This window comes from Trachemys scripta, chromosome 7, assembly GCF_013100865.1.
Source record: "Trachemys scripta elegans isolate TJP31775 chromosome 7, CAS_Tse_1.0, whole genome shotgun sequence".
NCBI lineage: Eukaryota > Metazoa > Chordata > Testudines > Emydidae > Trachemys > Trachemys scripta.
Window position 1 is genome coordinate 104,464,706 of NC_048304.1, and position 24,169 is coordinate 104,488,874.

The 24,169-nt window shown below is 43.3% G+C and overlaps 1 protein-coding gene across 1 annotated transcript in view; it reads left to right on the forward strand.

The window, feature by feature from the left end:
- Positions 1-24,169, forward strand: part of ADAM12 (ADAM metallopeptidase domain 12) — a 308,866-nt gene that overhangs the window by 157,401 nt on the left and 127,296 nt on the right. The window contains exon 4 of the mRNA XM_034775646.1: positions 21,990-22,068. Within this exon, the coding sequence (XP_034631537.1) occupies positions 21,990-22,068 (79 nt within the window). The remainder of the gene's footprint in view (positions 1-21,989; positions 22,069-24,169) is intronic.

The following is a 24,169-nucleotide window of genomic DNA, read 5'->3' on the forward strand; positions in this document are numbered from 1 at the left end:
GGGCGGGGGGGCTGCAGGTATTCTGGGAGGGGGGGCAGTCCTTGGGCGCCATGGGTGCTGGGAGAGGTGGCCTGGGACCCCTGCTGGTGCTGGGGGGTGGGAGGAAGCCGAGCTGAGGCCTGCAGCCTGGGACCCCTGCTGGTGCTGGGGGGGGAGAGGTTGCTGGGGGCGGGGTGGCAGGGGCTCCTTACCCAGCTCTGTGTCCCTGTAGCTCCTAGATGGTGGAGGGGCACAAGCATTGGCTGCCACAGCCCACCCTGGGGTAAGTCTCCCCCACACTCCGCAAACCCCTAGCCCTGAGCCTCCTCTCACACACCCAAACTGTTGCTGCTAGCCCAGGAGCTGCCTGGCTCGGGCAGCCCCTGAGCCAGGACCAACCGCTGCAAAAGTCACGGAGGTCACAGAAAGTCACGGAATCTGTGACTTCCATGACAGACTCGCAGGCTTAACTATAGGTGTTGCCTTTAGCTTCAGTATATATTCTTAAATCACACCTGAAATTTTGCTCTTGAGCCAGATTAATTGATTTGCCTGGAACTCTCTGTTTTAACTGGAAAAGAAAATTGTAAGAAGAAACTGGGAAAGCTCTCTTGGTTCTAGTTCCAACCGTAAGGCTCTAGCCCTACAAAGGCTTACATGTGTGCTTAACGTTAAATGAATATGTGCATAAATCTTTGAAGAATTGGGGCCTAATTTAAGATTTTTCAAGGGTGAGTGCCAGAAGTGATGGTCATGCCTTGGTCTCTGTTACAGAGTTTTCCCTGCACACATCTCTCTGTTCTTAACCTCATGCTTTTAGGTAGGTTGCTAAAAGTGAGCAAGAAAGACAGTAAAGAAAACCAGGGACATAACTGCATAAACTAGCAACATTTACAAGTAAAATAGGAGCACTGAGAGGCCATGTCATATAGTTCATTCTTGTGCCAGAAGGAGAATTTGTGGATTTAGAAACATAAAACTAAAATATGATTTTTATTTCATGTGACTGATGGCAGCTTCGTATGACGTGCACACACATAAAAAGTAGGACTTAAGGGTGGCATTTTCAGTGGGCTGTAGGAGAGTTAGACACCCAAGTCTCATTGATTTTTCAGTCAGTCTTTAATCTTAAAAGCATAGACCATTACAAATAAAGGGATAGTGCCTTTTGTAACCCTATAGTATTGTTTAAGTTCTGTTAGTTATTTTTTAATAATTGCAAATTTCCTCATTGGAGTTACTTAAATTTCTATTTTAGAGATTTTTTTTCCATGTTATGGCTAGTTTTCATTGACCCTTTAAATGGAGTTCTGTGCTATTCTGGAAGCATGCAGATGAAGCTGAAGTTTCAGGGATTTTGTCAGATGATGTCTCTTCAGCAGCATAATTTTATTTGGACAAAAACTACATCTTTAATTGAATGAAATGTTTCAAGTCTAGTTTGTCAGCTTTTCAGTCCAGTATCTCCCATCTTGCTGTTCAATGGAAATAATTCATCCGAGAAACATCACACTGTTATTATGAGGAGATGTTTATAAGGAAGGTCTATGCTAGTGACGATAAAAAAGAACACATGAAAATATTACTTTTGCCCCTAGTAATATTGCCATCTTTTAAAGCATGTTGAAACATCTGAACATTTTCTGATTAACTGTTTTTGAGTCGTGACTGTATAGTATTGTCTGAATACTATGTATATGTAATTCTATATTATATTCTGCATGCAAGATGAGTCTGTTGAATGAAGCCATTAGATTATTTGTGTGGGTTTTAGTAGATGTTTTGTAATAGGAAGTATGCATTTCATATGAAACCACAGGGTTGTCATCTGAGGAATAGATCCACAGATCCATGGCAGGTGAGCCAGAAGTTTTAGAGTTGTGTTAGACTTTAGTCTAGCCAAAGCCAATTCAGAGAAATGAAGTAATACTCTGGATTGTGTAAATCTGTCTGGTTTCAATGTACATTACAGCAATGCACATTACTTTTTGCTCTGTGCCTTGGATACCTCAGTGATGTAATGGTTTAGTAGTTATTTCTAGCATAATATTTTAACTTTTGGCACATTCCTTCAGAATTTCACAGTCACTGCCATTATAGTAAGTTTTAAAAAATAATTTCATGTAACTAATATTATAAAATCATTTGAAAGCAGTCTGACTGCAAGGCTTGCCTAAATATATGGAATTATATTTCCAATCAAATTTGAATTAGTTAATAATCCCTGCCATTCTTTTTAACTAATATTACAATCTGTGGCCAGTGGTGTTCTGTAGCCCTTATTGAAGATTTCTTCTTTTCATGGCATAGCATAATATTCTATTACTTAGCTAAACTGATAAGGTGGTTTATATTTTACTGCTATGGTGGGAAGACCATGGAGGCTTCATAAAATATTCCAAGCCAGCAGTTTGTATAGGATAATTGGCTACTAGAGAGAGAGTGAAAATTAACTACCAGATTCTTTAATTTGTCATGAAATCTGGGATACTTGAATTAGAATTAAGAAAATGTTTTAGGGCATCTGTGAAATGTTAACAGAATAGATGCTGAGAGAGAAATTCTGACTTGGGCTATGTGATCATGCAAGGGGGTAAGGAGATGAAGAATGCCTTTCCATTCCTACCTAGACTATCTTGATGGGACATGGATGTAAGCAGGTCTGCTCACAATCTGTTTTGAGAGGTTTCAATACCTCTAGAAGTCGTTTCATGTAAAATGTTGCGTGCACATAAGTATTGCAGAATTCCAAATGTAAAATCTACTCAAATATAAATTAATCTCAGCCACCTATTCAGTGGCAGTTCAACTTGTAGGAATTAGTCTGGGAGCTGATTTTCACCATAAAAGTCTGCTGTGGAGTGGTGATGAAGGAATGGGAGTTCCAGATCTCACTGGCTGCAGTGATTATGCTGTTGGAAATTCAACATGTCAGTTTTTATTTGAAATTGAGTAACAGTCCTATTCATTATGAAAATGCTAAAGGATCTTAAAATGTCTCCTGCTGTTATGGTCGTGGGACAAATCTCCAGTAATTAGCCTGGATTGTGAGCAGTTAGTCATTGTCATACACCTTTAAAGCCTCATGGCTTCTTTCAGCAGATATTAGTATTTTCAGGTTTCCAGGATTTGGCATCTGCACAGTCTATTATTCACCAGACACATTCTCAAATTGAGTACAATCCAGAGAAGACCATTTTTGACACTTCCTTCATTGCTTCATAGCCCACCCAACAGATCTTTTGGGTTTCCCCTTATCCTTCCCTTAATGGCTGTGTCAGGCATATGCTCACTAATGACATCCCATTGTGTCTCTCAGAATGTTTGACACAGATAAAAAAGAAGATTGATCAAGGCCATATTGAAGGGCCTAGGTCATTTTAAAGAGAATTTGACTGGCCATCTCTATGCATCTAGGAAATACTAGGCTGAGGTGTGTGTGGGGAAGGGTAATTCCTGATGGAAAAAGTCATTTTTGCCACACTACCAATTATCAGTAGAGCTCCTCATCGCTGATTTGGAATTGGCATGAGAAGTGGCTGCTACTGTTTTCACACTTTCTTATAAATGGCTTAACAGCCATGAAACCAAGATATTTGGCACAGAGCTTTAAGGCTGTAGATGTTTTTCAGTTAATCAGTCCCTAACCGGTACAGCATTGGAATGTACAAAATAGCCCTGTTGTTTGTTTTAAGACTTTGCAAAACTTAGATTTGAGTCTCTGGGATGAAAGATAACATGTACTGCACCACTCTCTCTGCCATATTTGCTGCTGCTGCTTTGTAAATTTTTTGTTTTGTTTGTCATGATCTACCATTCTGAAATTTCTTTGGTGAGATGGGAGTTGGGAAACAATTATCCTTAGATTCCAAATCATCCACTGATCATTAGCTGTAGTTAGAAAGGATTTCCCCCCTATAGTAGTGCACAATTGGCTGGGTAGAATATTACTTGCTTTGCTTTGCTTTTGTCTCAAACATTACATAGAGACTACTTTAGAAGGAAGGTTACTGGCCTACATGGACCATTGAACTTTTCCAGTATGCCATTCTTAAATAAATATGCATATGTCTCCGGTCTATTTTTCCCATGGTAATGAGAAATCAGCTATCATTGAAAATACTTTTGTTTAAATATACTGTTTGGGGGTCAAACTTTAACCAGGCTTCTACATAGGCCTTACAAATTTGTGTATGTAAATTGGGTACTTAAACAAAATACTGCTGAGTTTGTGCCTGATCATGCACCACTACAGTCAATGGGGAGCATTAGCATTGACCGCAGTGGATGCTGGATCACGCCCTCTGTGTACACAGTGTAGCGGGTAGAAATACAGAGGCCTGTTTTTCTAATGCTGATCATGATTGACTCAAAAGTTTTACCTGTTGGCTGTGTAAGAAATAAGGGAGTGGCTACTACCATATATACAGTATTGAAATTTTGAATGCTTGATTGTTTTCCTAGTTCTATTTTGCGCCTCGCTTTTCCTCAGAATCACTGTGCTAATTAAGCATGGTAAGTTTCAGTCTCTCAGGTTCTTTAATGATGACATTGCAGTTCTTCTATAGCAACACCCTGGAGTGTAGCCGATAGGATATTATGAAGTGGAGATGTTCAGTGGGAAAATGTCCAAAAGCCTGTCCAATGACCACCCTATCCAAATCACTTAGGGTAATTAAACAGGGGGGAAAGAATATGGTGTGTTTAAAGAATATGTAGTGATTGTATGACTAGGGTTATGTTAGATGCATGAGTGTGGGAAACTCATTATCATGCTTCATTCATTCTGTATATAGTAATGAGAAACAAAAGTTGAAAAATGCCACTGCCAAGCAAGCCCAGCTGAATATTTGAAGAGATTTTCACTGAGACCACCGCTGCAAAAAGACAACAGCTTGAATAGACTTGTTTATTGCACTGAATGCATATGGTAATCCAAATGGTTACCAGTTGGAGAAATAACTAATTCCAATGTAAAGGTCAAGATGACCAGGACTGACATGCTGCAGCATTAATGGATGACATTTTAAGTAATGATTTTTTGGTACATCTCCCTGCACCCCTATTCCCCCCTCTCCCACCAATATTTACAGACAAGATTTCAAAACGCATATCAAGAATTTTTTATACGAATTCTTGCAACTGAGATTGAGAGCAAGATAAGGAAAAAGAACAGACACTTTATCATTCAGAATCTTTATCTGAGGAAGGGTCTGGAGTAGCAAAGTTAAATAAAGACAAAGGGCCAGCTCCCTAACTGCAGTAAAGCTCTGGCAGCACATCTGAAGGGAAGATGGAAGATGGCTCTAAAGCGCCTTGCCAGTGCTCTGTCTCAGGGCGATTTCAGCTACTGGAATAAAATAGAACAGCCTCAGACGCTGTTTCGTCAGCCAAGGATGGCCACAGTGGAAGGTGTTCTGGACCTGGCTCCAGAACATCCCCTCCTTTCACTGCCCATGACATGCCCCTTTACTCAGGATTGGAGGAGTAGGTGGCATAAATCAGATATGCCAGGTTTACACTACCCAGTGACTCCCCAAAACTGGGAGCAGCCCCTGTAGGGCAGCTCTCCAGCTGTTTTAAGCTTGAGCGGTTAGATGATGGTCCAGAGATCTGGACCTGAGCTTTAAAATAACGCATTGCTCTCACAGAATAGTTAGAACACAGAACAGTGTTACTAACTCTCATGATTTAATCACGAGTCTTATGATATCTGGTGGTGTTCTTAAGGCCCCAGGTCCTGGAGTCATGTGATTACAGAAGAATCTGCTTTCGTTTAAAATCAAAGAAGTAAGTTGCGGAGAAAAGCTTAAAAACATGAGCCCTAAAGGCTCAAAAATCAGAAGGCAAATAAAAAGAACCCCAAATATACTATTTTTAAGCCAATCTCATGATTTGGGGGGCTCATGAGTTTTGTATGCTTGGGGTTGGCAATGTAGGGCACTAGTTAAAGAGTTAGAATTATAAATAAGAAAATAAAGGAGATCATTGATATAGCAGGATTTAATTAGGTATATAAAATGAAGCTAATGGGCTGCATTTCCAAGCCCTTTGCAGTGGGGTTGAGCGCTGGAGGTGGGAGTATTGCAGAAGAAATCAGAAACAGATCCTACATCTCACTGTTCTTAGATTAATGAAATCTATATGCTGGATGTCCAAGTCCTATTCCCAGACGTGTCAGCCCTCAAAATCAAAGTGACTGTCAACAATGGATGTGTGTGCAGTGGAGGGGGGCTATGTCTTAGCTTTTCTGGTTACTTTCCACCCACAGGAGATTTTACAGGTCTGTCGCATCTTACGCGCATTTAACATGCGCGATTTCAACTTTACCCGGTCGGCAAAAAAAAAAGAGAAAAATAACAATTTTAATACTGTACCTGTAGTGTGGGCAATTCCGCCCACCATTAAACTCAATGTAATTTTGACCATATGCGGTTTTCACTGTACGCGCTAACTGCGGAATGGAACCCCCATGTAAGATGAGACTCGCCTGTATTTATTTATTTACTTATTTTTAAGAGAAGTTTTTAAGGAGTTTTGGGAAATTGCTGTGAGAACTTCTATTTTAGGACAAATGTGGGATTTCTCCTGTTCCCTCAGTTCCTGCTTCACTTCACCACATCTCAGAGTTCTGATATAATTCTTAATGGAACTAACCTGAGAATGACTGATCACAAATACTCCATGTTGTTTTCAGCCACATTTCAGAGAACGGAAATCCAGACTCCCAAAATTGCTTTTGAATGCAGGTTGTTATATAGTGCTCCCAGAAGCAGGCCAGTATATGGGTTAGTTGTTTTAAAAAGTTCTCGTCCCTCTTTCCCACAAGTCATTATTCCTCCCAACTTTAGAAAACCCCACCAAACTGATACTGTACAGATTGTAGCAGTGGAAGCTTCATCATACTGCCATGCCAATGAGTCCTGTTCCAGAGGACATCCACCTGCTGAAATTTATCAGCCAGGCACGACTTAGTGCCAATAGTATTAGCTGTTTTTTGTAATGAGGACTCTTATCCATTGGGGTTGAATGGAGCCCACAATCATGTCTCATGTCGCCCATTGAATCAGTTGTGATTGACTTTTGGACACTAGCAAACTGAGACAGATTTGAACCCATAACTTAGAAGTGAAACATATCCCAGGCCATAGAATGATAGAAGTGTTGTACTGGAAAGGACATCGATAGGCCATCTAGTCCAGTCCCCTGCACTCAAGGGAGGACTAAGTAATAAGTAGACCATTCCTGACAGCTGTTTGTCTAACCTGTTCTTAAAAATCTCCAATGACGGAGATTCCACAAACTCCCTAGGCAATTTGTTCCAGTGCTTAACTACCTTAACAGGAAGCTTTTCCTAATGTTCAACCTAAACCTCCCTTGCTGCAGTTTAAGCCCATTGCTTCTTGTTCTATCCTCAGAGGTTAATGAGAACAGTTTTTCACCCTCCTTGTAAAAACCATGTATGTACTTGAAAACTGTTGTGTCTCCCCTCAGTCTTCTCTTCTCCAGATTAAACAAATCCAGTTTTTTCAATCTTCCCTCTATAGGTCATGTTTTCTAGACCTTTTATCATTTTTGTTGTTCTCCTCTGGACTTTCTCCAATTTGTCCACATCTTTCCTGAAATATGGTGCCCAGAGCTGGAAGCAATACTCCAGCTGAGGCCTTATCAGCTCAGAGTAGAGTGGAAGAATTACTTCTAGTGTCTTGCTTACAACACTTTTGCCAATATATCCCAGAATGCTGTTCACTTTTTTTGCAACAGTGTTACACTGTTGACTCATATTTAATTTGTGATCCACTATAACCCCCAGATCTCTTTCCACAGTACTTCTTCCTAGGTAGTCATTTCCCATTTTGTATGTGTGCAATTAATTGTTCCTTCCTAAGTGTAGTACTTTGCATTTGTCCTGATTGAATTTCATCCTGTTTCGTTTAGTTTAGACCAGCGGTCTAAACTATGGGACAAACCTCACAAGGGAGGCCCGGGAATGTGTCAAGCGAGGCATGACCTGTGTGGGGTTTTTTTGTTTGTTTGTTTTCTTTTGTTTTAGTATGTTTGTTTTTGAAGAGCTCTGGCTGTCAGCCCTGGGTAGCTGGGGCTCGTGCAGAAGGGCTGTCAGACCCAGGATGGGAACAGCAATGCAGAAGGATGGCAATGGGATGCTAAGTCTGCTGTGAAAAGTGATGACAAATATCACTTTTCACATTGCCACCCTTACTTCTGCACTGTACAGCAGGTACAGCGTTGCCTTCAGAGCTAGATGCCCGGCCAGCAGCTGCTGTTCTCCACTCTGCCCTCAGAGCTGGAGTGTGGGGTTGTGTGTGTGTAAACAACTACAGACACACACGAGGGGGACCTGATCAAATAAGTTTGAGACTACTGGTTTAGACCATTTCTCCAGTTTGTCTAGATCATTTTGAATTTTAATCCTGTCCTCCAAAGCGCTTGCAATCCCTCTTAGCTAAGTATCAGCTGCAAACTTTATAAGCGTACGCTCTATGGCATTATCTAAAATATCGATGAAGATATTGAACAGAACCAAACGCAGGACCGATCCCTGCGGGATCCCACTCAATATGCCCTTCCAGCTTGACTGTTAACCACCGATAAATACTTTCTGGGAATGGTTTTCCAATCAGTTGTGCACTCACCTTATAGTAGCTCCATCTTGGCTCTATTTCTCTAGTTTGTTTAGGAGATGGCCATGTGAGACAGTACCAAAAGGCTTAGTAAAGTCACGATTTACCACATCTACCACTTCCCCCGCATCCACAAGTCTTGTTACCCTCTCAAAGAAAGCTATTAGGTTGGTTTGACATGATTTGTTCTTCGAGTGCTTGCTCATGTCAATTCCATTCTAGGTGTGTGTGCGCCCACGTGCACAAACGTTGGAGACTTTTGCCTTAGCAGTATCCGTAGGGTCGGCTGCGGTGCCCCCTTGAGTGCCACACTCATGCGTTGGTATATTAGGCACCGCCGATCCTACGCCCTCTCAGTTCCTTCTTATCACCCGTGACGGTTGGTCGAAGTGCTTTGTCTTGCTTCTCAAGAGCGTTAGCGGTTCTTACAGTCCATTGTTCTGTCTCCTTTGTATTTAGTTGATAGGTACTTAGTTAGACCATTAAGTTAAGTATTAGAGTAGTAATTTAGTAGTTCAGAGTCCCGGCTGGGACTTCACCTCAGAGACATTCCCCAGGCTTCAAGCCCTGCTGATCGTGCAGCCAGCTGATGCCCATTTGTGACCCCCACGAGAGCTGTTTGAAGTGTTTGGGGGAGTCCCACAGAAAGGACAAGTGCAGGATCTGCAAAAACTTTTGCCCTCAAACTCAAAAGGAGCAGGATATCCACTTGAGGGCCCTCATCATGGAGGCTGCACTTCATCCTGCCTTGGAGCCCTCTTGATCGGACTCCACGCCTGGCACTTTGGCATCAGCGTGCAGTGCACTACGAGCACCAGAATCCTCCTGGCACCATTCCCCCTCCCCAGTGCCTAAGAAGCGGCTGAAGTTGAAGGGCCCACCGGCACCGCAGGAAAAAGGGGCTTCAGGCAAAGGACCTGTGTTAGGCCACATGCCCGCCTCAGAGCTACTCGGGGGTACCCCTGCGGTCAGACCCCCTGGCCCAGCCAGGGGTCCACTTCCGAATCCCGGGAGCAGCAGAGCATCCCCACCCCTTGTAGGGCCATCTGTGCCCAAAGCGGACCTGGTGGCCAAAGATCAAGTAGGCCAGCCAGCACCGCAGATGCCAAGCCATGTGACAGACCCAGCCAAGGCCCCAGCATCTATGGGCAAGCCGGATATGGGACCACTCCCTAACGCAGAAGAGCGTCCCTGATCCCGGACCACAGGCGCTGGTCCCCATCACTGTGTCCTCGGACCCTGGCACTGCAGCCTCGGCCCCTGGTTAGAAGACCCAGGTCCATGATGCCAAGTTCTCCACCTGCAGGGCACGGGACACCTGAGTCACTACGTCGATTCACATACCCATGATACTGTTGGGCCTCCTGCCAGAGTTCGCCACAGCGCAGATCAGGGGTGGCCAACCTGAGCCTGAGAAGGAGCCAGAATTTACCAATGTACATTGCCAAAGAGCCACAGTAATACGTCAGCAGCCCCCCATCAGCTCCCCCACTGCTCCCAGTGCCTCCCACCCACCAGCAGCCCCGCCAGCAGCGCCTTCCCTTCCCTCCCTATCAGCTGTTTCGTGGAGTGCAGGAGGCTCTGGGGGAAGAGGGGGAGGAGCGAGGGCACAGCAGGCTCAGAGGAGGGGGTGGGAAGGGGTGGAGTGGGGGCAGGGTCTGTGGCAGAGCCAGGGGTTGAGCAGTGAGCACATTGGAAAGTAGGCGCCTGTAGCTCCAGCCCCGGAGTCGGTGCCTATACAAGGAACCACATATTAACTTCTGAAGAGCCACACATGGCTCCGGAGCCACAGGTTGGCCACCCCTGGCCTAGGCGGTCTCCCAGACATTGATCCCCCCGCCCCCCCCCCCCCCACACACCCAGTGCGGGATCGTTCTCGGTTGCGGCACTGGTCTCCAGCTCCCTGGTACCGCTCTTCGGGCAGGCATTGGTCCTCGCCCTCTCATTACTGGTCGCCGACGATGGTCAGTTGGCAGACTCAGGCATCTACCGCTTGGCCCTGCTCACCAGAAGGGCAATGGTCTGAGTCAGAGGGGGAGTTCAGCCCCTCACCTATAAAAGGCGAATTGCCACCGGTCCATGAGACCAGCGTGGCTCCTGCAGCGGCGGCATGGAGGCAGGGGCAATGGCCCACTCAGTGGCAGTACTGGAACCTATGGGGTTTACCCATTATGCCGATCCCATACTCCTACCCTTCCTCCCAGGCCACATCAGATAAACTGCCCCCAGCACAGCTGACACCGCAGTTGGAGCATGGTGCCGAATCTGACATGGGAGCATCACAGTGGGCCCCGATGCCCAAGGAGACGTCCCCAGATGAGGAAGGGGAAGCTGCCCCTCCCTCTGTGGTGCAGTCATCTTCGTTGTCTCTGGACGAAGCAGTGGCGGGCCCCTTGCAAACGAGCAGCCCCCCTGTCTCTCCCAACGACTTCAAGGAGTACCAGGCCCTGCTTAAAAGGGTGGATGCCAACCTGAACTTGGAGGTTGAGGAGCTAGTGGAGGAGTCTGATGACCTCTTTAATGTCATACCTTCCTCCACCCCAGCCCGGGTTGCATTGCCCGTCCTAAAATTTGCCTGGGGGTCCTAAAATTTGCTAAGCCTTTGTGGCAGACACATTCTTCCATTCTGCCTACCTCCAAGAAGGCGGAAAAGAAGTGCTATGTCATTTTTGGAGCACGGATCAAGAGCAGCCTATGGCGCATGAAGTGGAGCATTAAGTACAAATGGTGGACAATGGAGTCAAAGCTGTATTGTAATATATTTGCATTTTAGTAAAGCTTTTGATACAGTGTTTTATGAGATCTTATTCTCAAAATTAATTCAGATTGGCTTGGATATGAACACTGCCTGAGAACTGGCACTGAGAACTGCCTAAAAGACTGTCGGAAAAAAAGGTGTAAAGAGACAGAACAAAAATAGAGTGGAGTAATGTACTAGGGATGGCTTGGAAAATCTCCCAGACACCAGTTATCTAGAGGACTAGCGACAAGTAGATATGAAGAGGCCCCGCAGCAAGGTCCGAAAGTGATTCCCATCTCCACTGCTCCCCAAGCTGCTGGGAAGGAGGATGGTGGCTAGTCTTTCTATCAGGCTACTCTCCCCAGACATTGCTTGGGATTTCCACATTTCGTATCTAACTACCGGGTCTTTTCATATAAAGTTTAAAACTCTCCCCTCCCACCTCAGCTGCTGGAGAAAGGATTAACTTTCTGTCTCTGCTTATCCCTCCAGGATAAGACTGGTTGGAAATTGCTAATTTTCACAGGCATTTTCAAGAATGTTTCTTTATAAGTATGTATTTAATACAAAATTCAAACAAAAAATGATTTTCAAAAAAACTTTTTTGTCAACATTTTCTGGTTTGGAAAACCTGAACATTTTTATGGGCCCAAAATTTTTTGCTCAACACTTCCCCCCTCCCAAAGGGAGGGACATGTGAACCAAAATTAAAATTTAATTTTAGACAAAAGCCATGTTTTGTTCAGCAGAAAAAATCAGCCTGCTTGCTCTACTCCATGGTCTAGTGGCTGCTGTGAGAGGGAGGGTCTCTTACTCTCATGCTCTTTGCTTCGAAAGGATGTAGAAAGAGATTACTGCTACTCAGGAGCGCCGCCAGCTTTTTTGCTGCCCTAGGTGGCGGAAGGTCCCGCCCCCAAAATACCACCCCCGACAGAGGCAGCGGAAGGTCCCGCCCCTGAAATACCGCTGACAACCGGGGCGGCCAAAGATCCGGCCACTGCGGTCACCGCCCCCGAAATGTTAGCACCCTAGGCGACCGACTAGGTCGCCTAATGGGTTGCACCGGCCCTGCTGCTACTCTATCCCTGCCTCCAGTACTTTCCTCTCCAAGAATGATTCCATTGTCTGTCCCTGCTGTTGCCACTCATTGCCCAAGTAGCAGTAGTGTGAAATGTGCATGATTCTTGGCACTTCCATATCCTCATGGGAGTATCACTTGGTTAAGTAATGGTTCAGGGAGGACATGATAATTGTCTACACCCATTTGAAGGATGTATGCACCAAAGAGGACAGGAATTATTTAAGCTAGTAAAAGGGGTATAACAAGGAGAAATTAAAACAGGAAAAATCTATGCTGTATATCAGGAAACAAATCATGACAGTTACCTCTGCAAAGTGTTGGAGGCTGTATTGCTTGCGACATTTGAAACTGGATGAGGATGTTGCTGTACAACATCTTGTGTTTGCAGAGAGATTTGTCTGTTTGATCTAGTAGATCTGTTCCATCTCTGGCTTCTCTGATTCTATATCTGTTTGACATTCCCAAACTGATGGAAGGATCATTATGACCTTTGGAGATAATGTATTGCTGCTTGGGGAACACAGTGTGGTTTTCTCGTTTTGGAGATAAGAGGCTAAGTTGTGTTGCACTATCATACCTGTTAGTGAGTGGATTGAAAAAAGATCCTGTTTGTGTATCTGAATGCAAGATTAGCATTTTGGAAAAATCAGCAGCTCAAGTTTCTGGGTCATTAGCTTTTTTGTTAATTTAAGTTATGTCCATTATGTACTCTGGGCCTTAGACCAGTGGAGGCAGCTGACACTTGAAAGTTTGTAGGAAAATCTGATAGGTAAGTTTAGAACTACCGGTAATTTACAACTGCACTATATTTGACTTAGCTCAGGATAGGCAAAGCTTGTCCTGCCCTGCCCTGAGAAGCTTCCACTTGTTTGTTCAGAGAAACAGAAAAGGAAGAGCTGTTTCATGACACTGTCATTGACTGTGCTGCATTACATAAGCAATTTAACTCAGGAGAAGCACGTTTCTCATCTACAAAGAATTAATCAGGAAGCTCTGGTGTTCCATTAGTTTCTTTCTTTCTTTCTTTTCTCGTGTGCCCAGCAAGTAATGCAGTTCCTGATATTATTTATTTCTCTTGTTTCTACTTCTTCGTGCAGTGCAAAAAATTGATAATCATTTGGCACTGTTGAACATTGTGGATTGATGGGGTTTGGAACTTCAGCTGTGGGCATGAACTGAATCAGAGCTCCTGCACTATGATGTATTAATGTTATTTTGATCCATGTTTTTTCTGAATTACATTGATCCAATTAGGTTAAGTAGCTTGCCATCTAAATTGATTTACTTTCCTGTATTAATCTTCTTTGCTATGAGTCAGAAAAGGAAATGTAAATCAATTTAGTGAATTACATCTCTTTCTGAGGGAGGCAATTAAATCACCTAATGGATACATATGTTAAATTTGTTGTTTAATATTAGTGCCATAATGGGAAGTTCAAGCACACCTTTCCTGATTGCTGAACTTGAGTGCTTGTTATACTTATTTTTGATAAGCTTTCAAGAAATGCCCTTACATGACTTAGTCTCTTGATACTCATGCTAAATGTTTATTCTACTATACAGCTTTTAAGGCATTAGATATTTTGAAAGAGGGGATAACAGCTTTGCCTGCCAAAAAATATTGGATACCCTCTGGGCAGTTGTATTAAGTTAGATGGAATATATGGTCCAAAGGTGTTAACATAACCCAGGCGCTGTCCAACATTAAACAAGGTTTGATAGTGAGACCTTAGCTTGCTTAGTACCATGGTGCAAACACTATTAAAAATCCTTTTAACCTTTTATTAAAAATACAGAAAAGAAGGAGAAGCAGTTAAAGCATTTGAGATGTAAAATATTAAATAAGACTTTCATTTTAACAACATCCCTTGTTCTCTTTCCCTTTAGCTCAAGAGAGTTTTTAGAAGGAAAAAATCCTTTGTTTGACAGTCTTTCAGGTAGCATTAAAGATGGTAATAACTATCCTTTTGGGGCAGTGGTTTTCAACCTTTTTTCATTTGCGGACCCATAAAAACGTTTCAAATGGAGGCACAGACCCCTTTGGAAATCTTAGACATAATTTGCAGAATCCCAGCGGGTCCACGGAACACAGGTTGAAAACCACTGTTGTATGGTACCGACAACCTTTCATGGACCCCTTGGACATAGTTTGCAGACTCCCAAGTTTCTGTGGACCACAGGTTGAAAACCACTGTTTGGGGGAAAAGAGCAGAAGTAGAGATGGACAGGAGTGGTCATTGTTGCTGCTGCTGCTAAAGTCTGATCCCATTTATAATAATATATAATATAATATATGGAGATATACCTATCTCATAGAACTGGAAGGGACCTTGAAAGGTCATTGAGTCCAGCCCTCTGCCTTCACTAGCAGGACCAAGTACTGATTTTGCCCCAGATCCCTAAGTGGCCCCCTCAAGGATTGAACTCACAACCCTGGGTTTAGCAGACCACTGAGTTATCCTTCCCCCTGAAAAATAGAATATCAGGGTTGGAAGGGACCTCAGGAGGTCATCCAGTCCAATCCCCTACTCAAAGGGGGACTAATCCCCAGACAGATTTTTACTCCAGTTCCCTAAATGGGCCCCTCAAGGATTAAACTCACAATCCTGGGTTTAGCAGGCCACTGCTCAAACCACTGAGCTATACCTCCCCCTAGAAGACAAAACAAAATGAAGAGAGACAAGGTGGGTAAGGAAATATCTTTTATTGGCCAACTTCCGTTGGTAAGAGAGACAAGCTCTGTGATATCCTGAAACCAACACAGCTACAACACTGCATAAAACAAAATGAACACACAAAAAGGGGAGAGAAAAGAACAGCAAAGATAGAAAATGCAACCTCTGTTTCTGGTGTTTGACTTTGACTTGCAACCTTATTGCTAAAAAAAGCACATGGTCTTATCAGCCAGTTTGACACCTGGCAAACTAATACCAGCATTGGGCTGTTTAAGGCATTGCTTTTACTTGCCCCTTTCTGGTCACAGGCTTACAGCAGTGTTGCAAAATATGCAGTCTTGGCTGGCTAAGCTAGACTCTTGTTAAACAGATAGAAATAGGAAAGGGATAGGAAAGAGCAGAAATAAGATGGAGAAGGACAAGGCCACTCATGAGAGAGAGAGGGAAAGGTAAGTTTTACATCCCAGGTGGTATTCAGGTATTAGCAGGAACCAGTACAGGTGGCAAATGTCTTCTTGCTCCCTCCTTCTGGCCCAGTCTGTTCAGAACATCTCTCAGGTTCAGGTTGACAAAGATCCAGGATCCCAAGAGACAGTGGGGGTGGGTGGTATGATGGTGAAACTCACTCTGGTAAACAATTTTTATCCATATGTCTTTTTAAGGACCCCAAAAGGGAGTGATCGGTGGAGTAGCCCATCCTGTTATTTTCTCATCAATAGACCTAATTTCTGATACACTAATTTTGGTTCATTAATTTTAATTTTGTTTCTCACACTGTGTGTTTACTAGGCATGATCTTAACACAGTCCTTGAATTATATCAGTGGGCCTTTTATTTTGGGCTAATTTAATTTGTTGTCTCCCTTTTGTACATTTTTCCATTAACTTTTGTTGTTCTATGTTATTGTACCATCTTATGAACTTAACACTCACTTTTTATAGTTGAGCTCACAATTAAGGTAAATTTGTAGGCCAAATGTTCACAACAGGGCATGCATTATATAGTCCCCATCCTTTACATCATAAGGAAAATCTGTCTTTCTATCTTAGTATCAATTAATATCCATGTGCCACAGTACATGGCAAAAGAGCAAAAGGAGAGGTCTTAAGCAGGGACATTTCAATTCCTGCTCTAGTAACTAGGCTCAGAGCTACTCAAAAGCATTTTTAATGACTAGTATTATTACTGAAACCCTCTCTCTACTTTTAAAAGTGTATCTTCCTAAGCAGGCCCATAACCTGTACAGGAAATGTGCAGATCTTCAGCTGCTGCTTTAGGAGCAGACCATTTCACCTGATTATCTTCCTTTGGGAAAGTCTGCTGGTGGACTCTATTGCCACAGTATTGTTGCTAACCCTTTACCACTCTTAGGGCTGGTCTACACTTGGAGGGGGATCGATCTAAGATACGCAACTTCAGCTACGAGAATAGCATAGCTGAAGTCGACATATCTTAGATCAACTTTCCTCACGGCGCGGGATTGACGGCCGCGGCTCCCCCGTCGACTCCGTTTCCGCCACTCGCCCTGGTGGAGTTCCGGAGATGAGACGCGATAAATCGATCCCCAATAGATCGATTACTACCCACCGATCCGGCGGGTAGTGAAGACGTACCCTTAGAATGTTCAGCCTTACCATTCAAAAAACTTTTTCAGCAGACTGGTATCAGGCTACTGAGCCAAAAGTCTCTGAAGAAAGAAGCCTGCCAGGGATTGATAGTAGCACCTCTGGGAGTTTGTTTTGCTTGGTAAACTTTCTTAATTCAGGAGCTGGCACTTTCCAGGAAAGACATAAGAGAAATGAAACCAATGATGCCAGTGAATAAGATCCAGTGGCTGGAAGTTGAAACTAGACAAAGTCAGACTAGAAATAAAAGACACTTTTTTGACAGTGAAGGTAATTAACCATTGGAACAACATGCAAAGTGTTGTGGTGGATTCTCCATCACTGGAAATTATTACATCAAGATGGGATATTTTTTCTAGAAGAAATACTTTAGGTCAACCACAGCTACTGGACTTGAAGCAGGAATTAATTCAAGGAAGTCCAGGGCCCATGTTAAATAGGAGGTCAGACTAAGGGCTTATCTACACTTACAGTGCCACTGTAGTGCTTAGTAAAGATGCTACCTATGCCAATGGGAGAACTTCGCCCCTCGGTATAGATACACCACCTCCACAAGAGGCAGTAACTATGTCAACGGGAGAATCCCTCCCATTGACGTAGCACTGTCTACAGCAAGGGTTAGATGGGTAAAACTACGTTGCTCAAAGGTATGGATTTTCCACATGTGATCACAATGGTTCTTTCTGGCATTAAAACCTATTTAGCCTTTCCTGAACCCTCTCTTGGGGGTGGAATGAATAGAAGTGTAAAGGTCATCCTAGTCATCGTTCCCGTCATTATTATTCTCAAGTTTTGCTCTCCGTAATGATGATATCAACATCAACCGTCTCCCTCCTCCAGTACCCAAGGAAATGAGCTTTCCTCTCTAGTATCTTCCTTAAAATTCCCTTATTCAGTCTAGCGCTCCAGCACTGAGTCACCTTCCCTACTTCCATCTCTCACCTCATTAGATCACTAGGTTATTGTGAAACCCCTGGGAATAACAGGATATGTGCCAAGAGGACTGTTCAATCACTTTGCTTCTCTGTTACATCTCTTACCCTGTCCCATGTCAGTATTTTGTCTATTTAAATAGTAAACTCTCTGGTGCAGGCGTCCTGGGTGAAATCCTGGCCCCATTGAAGTCAATGGCAAAACTCTCATAAATTTCAATGGAAACAGGATTTTACTCTTTGTCCTTACGTGTCTATAAAGCACAATGCTCACCAGTGTTGCTATATAAATGGTAACACTAATTAATAAAACAGCTGCTCTTTATGATAATCTTTCAGAAGCACTGGCAGTAAGGGAAGGTAGATACTTAGGGTAGCCAGGTGTCTGGTATTCTACTGGAATGTCCGGTCAAAAAGGGACCCTGGCGGTTTCAGTCAGCACTGCTGACCAGGCCGTTAAAAGTCTGGTTGGCAGGCTGGCAGGCTCCCGACCTGGCTCCGTGAGGCTCCTGGAAGCGGCAATGTCCCTCTGGCTCCTAGGCGGAGGGACGAGCAAGGGGGCTCCGCGCACTGCTCCCGACCCATGCACCGGTTCCACAGCTCCCATTGGCCAAGAACCACTGCCAATGGGAGTTGCGGGGGAGGCTCCTGCAGATGGAGGCAGTATGCGCTGCGCAGAGCTGCCTTGCTGCACCTCTACCTAGGAGCCAGAGGGACATGTTGCTGCTTCCTGGGAGCCCCCCGAGGTAAGCTCTGCCTGGAATTTGCTCCCCACACCCCCTCCCACACTCCTGCCCCAACCCTGAGCCCCCTCTCATACCCAAACTCCTTCCCGGAACCTGCACTCTGCACCCCCTCCCACACCTCTACCCCCTTCCCCAGCCCTGTGCCCCCTCCTGCACCCTGAACCCCTCATTTCTGGTCCCACCCCAGAACCTGCACCCCCAGCCCAGAGCCCATACCCACTCCACACCCCATCCCCCTGCCTCAGCCCAGAGCCCCCTCCCATACTCCGAATCCCTTGTCTCCACGCCCCCAGCCCAGGGCCCCCTCCTGCACCCCAAACCCCTCATCCCTTCCCCCACCGCAGAGCCCACACCCCAACCCCCTACCCCATCCGTGAGCCCCCTCCTGCACCCTGAACCCCTCATTTCTGGCCCCACCCCGGAGCCTGCACCCTCAGCCGGAACCCTCATCCTCTCCTGCACCCAACCCCCTGCCCCAGCCCGGTGAACATGAGCGAGTGAGTGAGGGTGGGGGAGAGCGAGCGACAGAGGAAGGGGAGATGGAGTGAGCGGGGGACGAGGCCTTGGGAAAGGGGCAGGGCAGGGGCGGGGTAAGGGTGTTCGGGTTTGTGCAATTACAAAGTTGGCAACCTTAACTAAACTTCTTTCCCTTAAATTAGCAGCCATTCCAGAGACCGTAAATGCTTGGGGTATGTCTACTCTGGAATAAAAAACCTGCGGCTGGCCCATGCCAGTTGACTCAGGCTTCTGAGGCATGGGATAAAGGGCTCTTTAATTGCGGGGTAAACATTTGGGCTCAGGCTAGAGCCCAGGCTCTAGGATCCTGCGAGTTGGGATGTCTTAAGGACATTAAGAACACCATAATTAAACAGCCCCTTTGCCCAAGCTCCATGTGCCTGAGTCAGCTGGCACTGGCCAGCTGCAGGAGTCTAACTGCAGTGTAGACATACCCTTGGTGTGGTCATAATATCTGCTGCTTTGCTTCTACCCAAATTGCCTCTTGTGCAACCCAGTGAACCACTGAAAAATGTTGCTGGATTTTAACATAAAATATGACTATACAAAGAAAAGTACCACACACATGCTGAAATTTGGGATGAGATCCACAAATAAAGCTTGTGGTACAAGACCTGCTTTCTTTAGTGTTACCACATCCTCCTTTTCTCCTCATTTGCTTGATTCCTCCACTTGTCATTTTCTACTGTAATCTAGGTTGTAAGGTCTTTGGAACCGGGATTTTCTTTTTAAAAAATGTTTGTACAGTGCACCCATCTAGTGCAATGGGTCCCTGATCTTGATTGGGCATTTAGGCACTACCATAACACAAGTAATAAAATTATAATAATAATAAATGTTAGTCTACCAGAGATGTTAACGTGTTTACAAGTTGAAAAAAAATTGTATTAACAGAGATGCAAATATCACCAATTTTGGAAAATATATATTAATTTCAAGAACAATACAGTCCATACTTTGCAATAAAAAGAGATGGACCAGTTTGGACAAATGAACTTCCCAAATGAAAAACACATTTTCGGAAGAAAGCAGAACATTTCAAAACTCTATGCCAAAGATATATTCTGTAATCTGAATTCTCTGGTCCATTGCAGGTGTGCAGATGATACTGCCATTTAGTTTTGATATCATCATCTGTCTGGAGCTTTCATATTTCACTAAAATGTTTGTCAAAACCTCATACACTCACAGATGGTATTTTTTCACCTGTGTTGAGAGCCAATGTAAATATATATTCTTCCTTCTGACCTTGTTAGAAATGCTTTCTAGATGAAAAATTGAAAAACAGATCAATACCTTGACTTGAAGACAGTCCCTGAGCAGAGACTGCACTCAAAAGTAATGCTTCCCCTATTCCCTGGGCTTTCCGCAAGGAGAAACTTTATATACACACACACACACAACACACACACACACACAGCTGTACTTTTTAGAAAACTACAATTATGAACTCCAAAAATCTTTGCCAAGATCTTTGTTCTCGGTGTAGTTTAAAAGAAGGTACAATTAGCATTGAACATTTACACGGTTTGGAAATTCTTTTGCAAAACACCTTAGATCACTTACATTTCCTTGCTGACATTCCTTTGTCCAGGAACCTTTAAGTGCCATGATTATAAATCTTTCTGAGAACTTGAGTCAGAAGTGGAAAGTCTTTTATCAATAACAACTCTTTCTTCAAGAAACTGTGGTATGGGTACCCATAGTAGAACCTTCTGATTTTTTTTTTTAATTCTGGAGACAAAAACGTTAATTTTGTGAAGCATCCCTCGCATTTATTGAAAACTAGTCTAATGAACTGCTAGTTTACTGGAGCCAATCTCTCTCTCCTCATCCCAACTGCTTTTCATACACTTTTTTCTTGAAAAGTGAACTGCCCAAATAGCTGTTATGTTCCTTTCTACCCATTTTACATTAGAATTTTTTTAAGGATAAAACCTTATCCTGGGGGAATCTCTGATGGCAGGAGCTGAATGCTGTTAGAAAGTAGATGTCCCTGAATTTCAAAGACAGCTGATATTGCCCTTGCACTACAGTAGCAATGGTCAGTGATGCTAAGCGTAATATGGTGAGTTGCTGTATAAATCACAAGATGCTTCAGCTGTGACATTCTGGAATGTAACAAAAATTAAATGGGAACCGACAGATCCCAGGAGGTACAAACATATAATCCTCTTCCCTGAACTGCTTGAAACATTTGAAGTTTTAAGGTTTGTGCTCCTTGAACTTGTGGGGTAAAATTTTCAGAAGAACTCGTCATTGGCCTGTTTCTGCTCCCATTGAATCCAATGGGAGTACCACTGACTTTTCAGAGAGCAGAATTACACTAGAGCTGAGCATTCTTGATGATATTCTAGTGACCTCATTTCTCCCACCTCCCTGTTACCCAAATTGCTCACACGGCCCTAATTAAATACACCAGTCCAATAAATCCATGGTATGTTTTCAAAACCCATGTTTTACATTTTTGTGAGCATGTAAATGTGGCAGCAGTGGCTAGCCATTTGCTGATGTACACAGTGCATTAGATAGCAAAGGGCTGGATAGAATGTGGGACACATTACCTTTTTTCCAATATGTGTCATTTTTTCAGCATCTTTACCATGACTGAATTACTTTTAAAATATTCCAAATGTCTAGATTTCCAGTTTGATTGGAAAGATACTAAAAATGACATGAGGGATTCAATATTGAGCTGTGCTTATTTTTAATCTTCATTTGGAGGAAAGGACATCTGGCAGCTTCTAGTCAATTTCAGTCAGAATAAAGACTTATTATTAATCAGGGAACTTTTTAAGTTCCAGCCTACTAACCTACTAGATTTCTTTGATGTTTCGAGTGATTTCCAGATACATTTTTTTCTTAATCTTGTGCACAGTTCTGCACTAATTCATGCTCTAGTCACGGTGACCTATTATGAGGCTTTCTGTTTCCATGCTTGTTAATTTTAAACTTCTTATTCTATCGCAGATGGAACCATGGAAGAACAAATGTCATGATTATTTGATCTTAATATTACAGATGTCTCTTTTTGTTTTCTTTTGTTTTTTCAGAGGCCTCTTAGCTGATAGCTTCACAGAAACACACTATATGAAAGATGGCACTGATGTCATTCTCACACGCAATTACACGGTAAGGTTTGTGTCTTGGGAAATAGATGATGCTTCATCATTAAAACACCATGTGAGTGCTGCCAGGATGGGAGAGTGAAATAAAATAGCTAGCCGGATATTGTTTTTAGATTGTTGCCTTTGGCAACTGCTTGCCCCTATGTACCTAAGCAAGAATTTTGAGGGGGAAATTTTCAAAGTGAGGCTTGGGGAGTTTCACCATTGACTGTCATTGAAGCCTATAAGATTTTTGCTGTTAAAGCCTTATGCAGCTCTTTGAAAATGCACTTGTTAGAGTTTTCTAGTAGGCCACAAACAGCCATTGTTGCACAGATAAGGAGTGAAGGCCTGATTCAATTAAAAGAAAGCCTTAAAAAGCTGGCTTCCGCAGGGCAGTGTCGAAGGTCACATAAAGGCATTCCAAGGTCTGTGTGGGTTTCCACAATGCAAAAGCAAGATGTATCTTTTATTTTTTGTTTTTATTAAATCAGGCCTTAAGATATTTTTATAAAAAATATCTGGCTAACTTGCTCTTCATTAAAATGAGCACAAAATGCCTTTTTTCTTTTAAAAATGCTTTTTATAAATAAAGTACTGTTTTAAGTCACTCACATTTTTGTCCTCTGACGGCAAATATGAATTCCTTAATTAAAAACAGTGCAGCGATTGATTTTAATTATTACGTTTATCTTTTATCTGGCTTAGTAGATCCAGCTCGGATGGAATATTTCTTTTATTTATTTATTTACTTACTTACTTACTTACTGTATCAGTAGAAGCATCTCATTCCATGTTATCTGTAATGAGTCTTGCAGATGACAACAGGGGAAGTATTTTCACTCACATCTTTTTAATGCTAAGAAATATCTTCATTATGAAAAGCCAGTCATGTCCAGACTAAAGCAATCAATTTTGAAAGTTATCAGCCGCTTTCTATGAGCATGCGTGTGGTGGTTATATCTTATTGCAATGGAAAATGGCTCATCACTTCTTTTGGAAGATTGTATAATATCAATAGCTATCCCATGGGCTCACTTTATAAAAGGAGGGATGTATAGTCTGTGCTGTAAGTAAGCAGCAAAAAAGCAAGTAGATGAAAAATTTCAAAATGGTTTTAAAATTCATAATATTCAAATGAGGAAAGAATATACAACTTTTTGTGGTTCACTATTGAAGCAAACTAATCTCAGCTATGTGTATTGCTGACTGTAGAAAGTTTCCTCTTTACAAATACATTTGAAAGAAAAGTTTTAAGTAGGCAATGTACTTTGGTACAACGATGATGGCAGAAAGACCCCAAATAAATTGTACAGTTTGCTACCTAAAATAGTTTGAAGAGACCAGTACGACACATTTTTGATCAAGAGCAACTGCAATATTTTTTAAAAGAAATGTCTTCCTGAGGTTCTATAATTTGATTTTACATCTTTTTTCATTTAGTATTCCTAAAATACCTGTATGGTGCACTCTAAACTAAATCAAGTTACTGATTTATAGTTACCCGGCTGTGGAAATGAAAACAGGTTTTGGTCATTGTGCTATTTGCAGTCCTAAGGGCATGGCTACACTTGCAGATGTAGAGCGCTTTGAGTTAAACCAGCCTTCGTAGAGCGCAGTCTGTCCACACTGACAGCTGCCAGCACACTGGCGAGGCCACATTAGCAGCTCTTGCAATGGCCACAGAGAACAGTGCATTGTGGTAGCTATCCCAGCATGCAAGTAGCTGCAATATGCTTTTCAAGAGGGGGGTGGGGTGGAGTGTGACAGGGAGTGTGTTGTGTATATGTGGGGGGAGAGAGAATGGGTTTTTGGGGGGCTGAGAGCATGTCAGCATGCTATCTTGTAAGTTCAGACAGCAGCAGACCTCCTCCCCCGCCCCCACACACAGCATTCCACAATAATGGTTGCTTTATCTCGGAGCAGATAAGCATGCTGGCTGTCAGAAACGGAGCTTTCAAAGGGCATATCCAAAACAATGACAAGAGTGGCACTTGACTTAAGGGGATTATGGGACATTTCCAGAGGCTGATCAGAGCGCAGTAATGCAACACCTCGTTCACACTGACGCTAGGGCGCTCTGGTGGGGGCGCATCAAATGTTATTCTACTCGCTGAGGTGGAGTA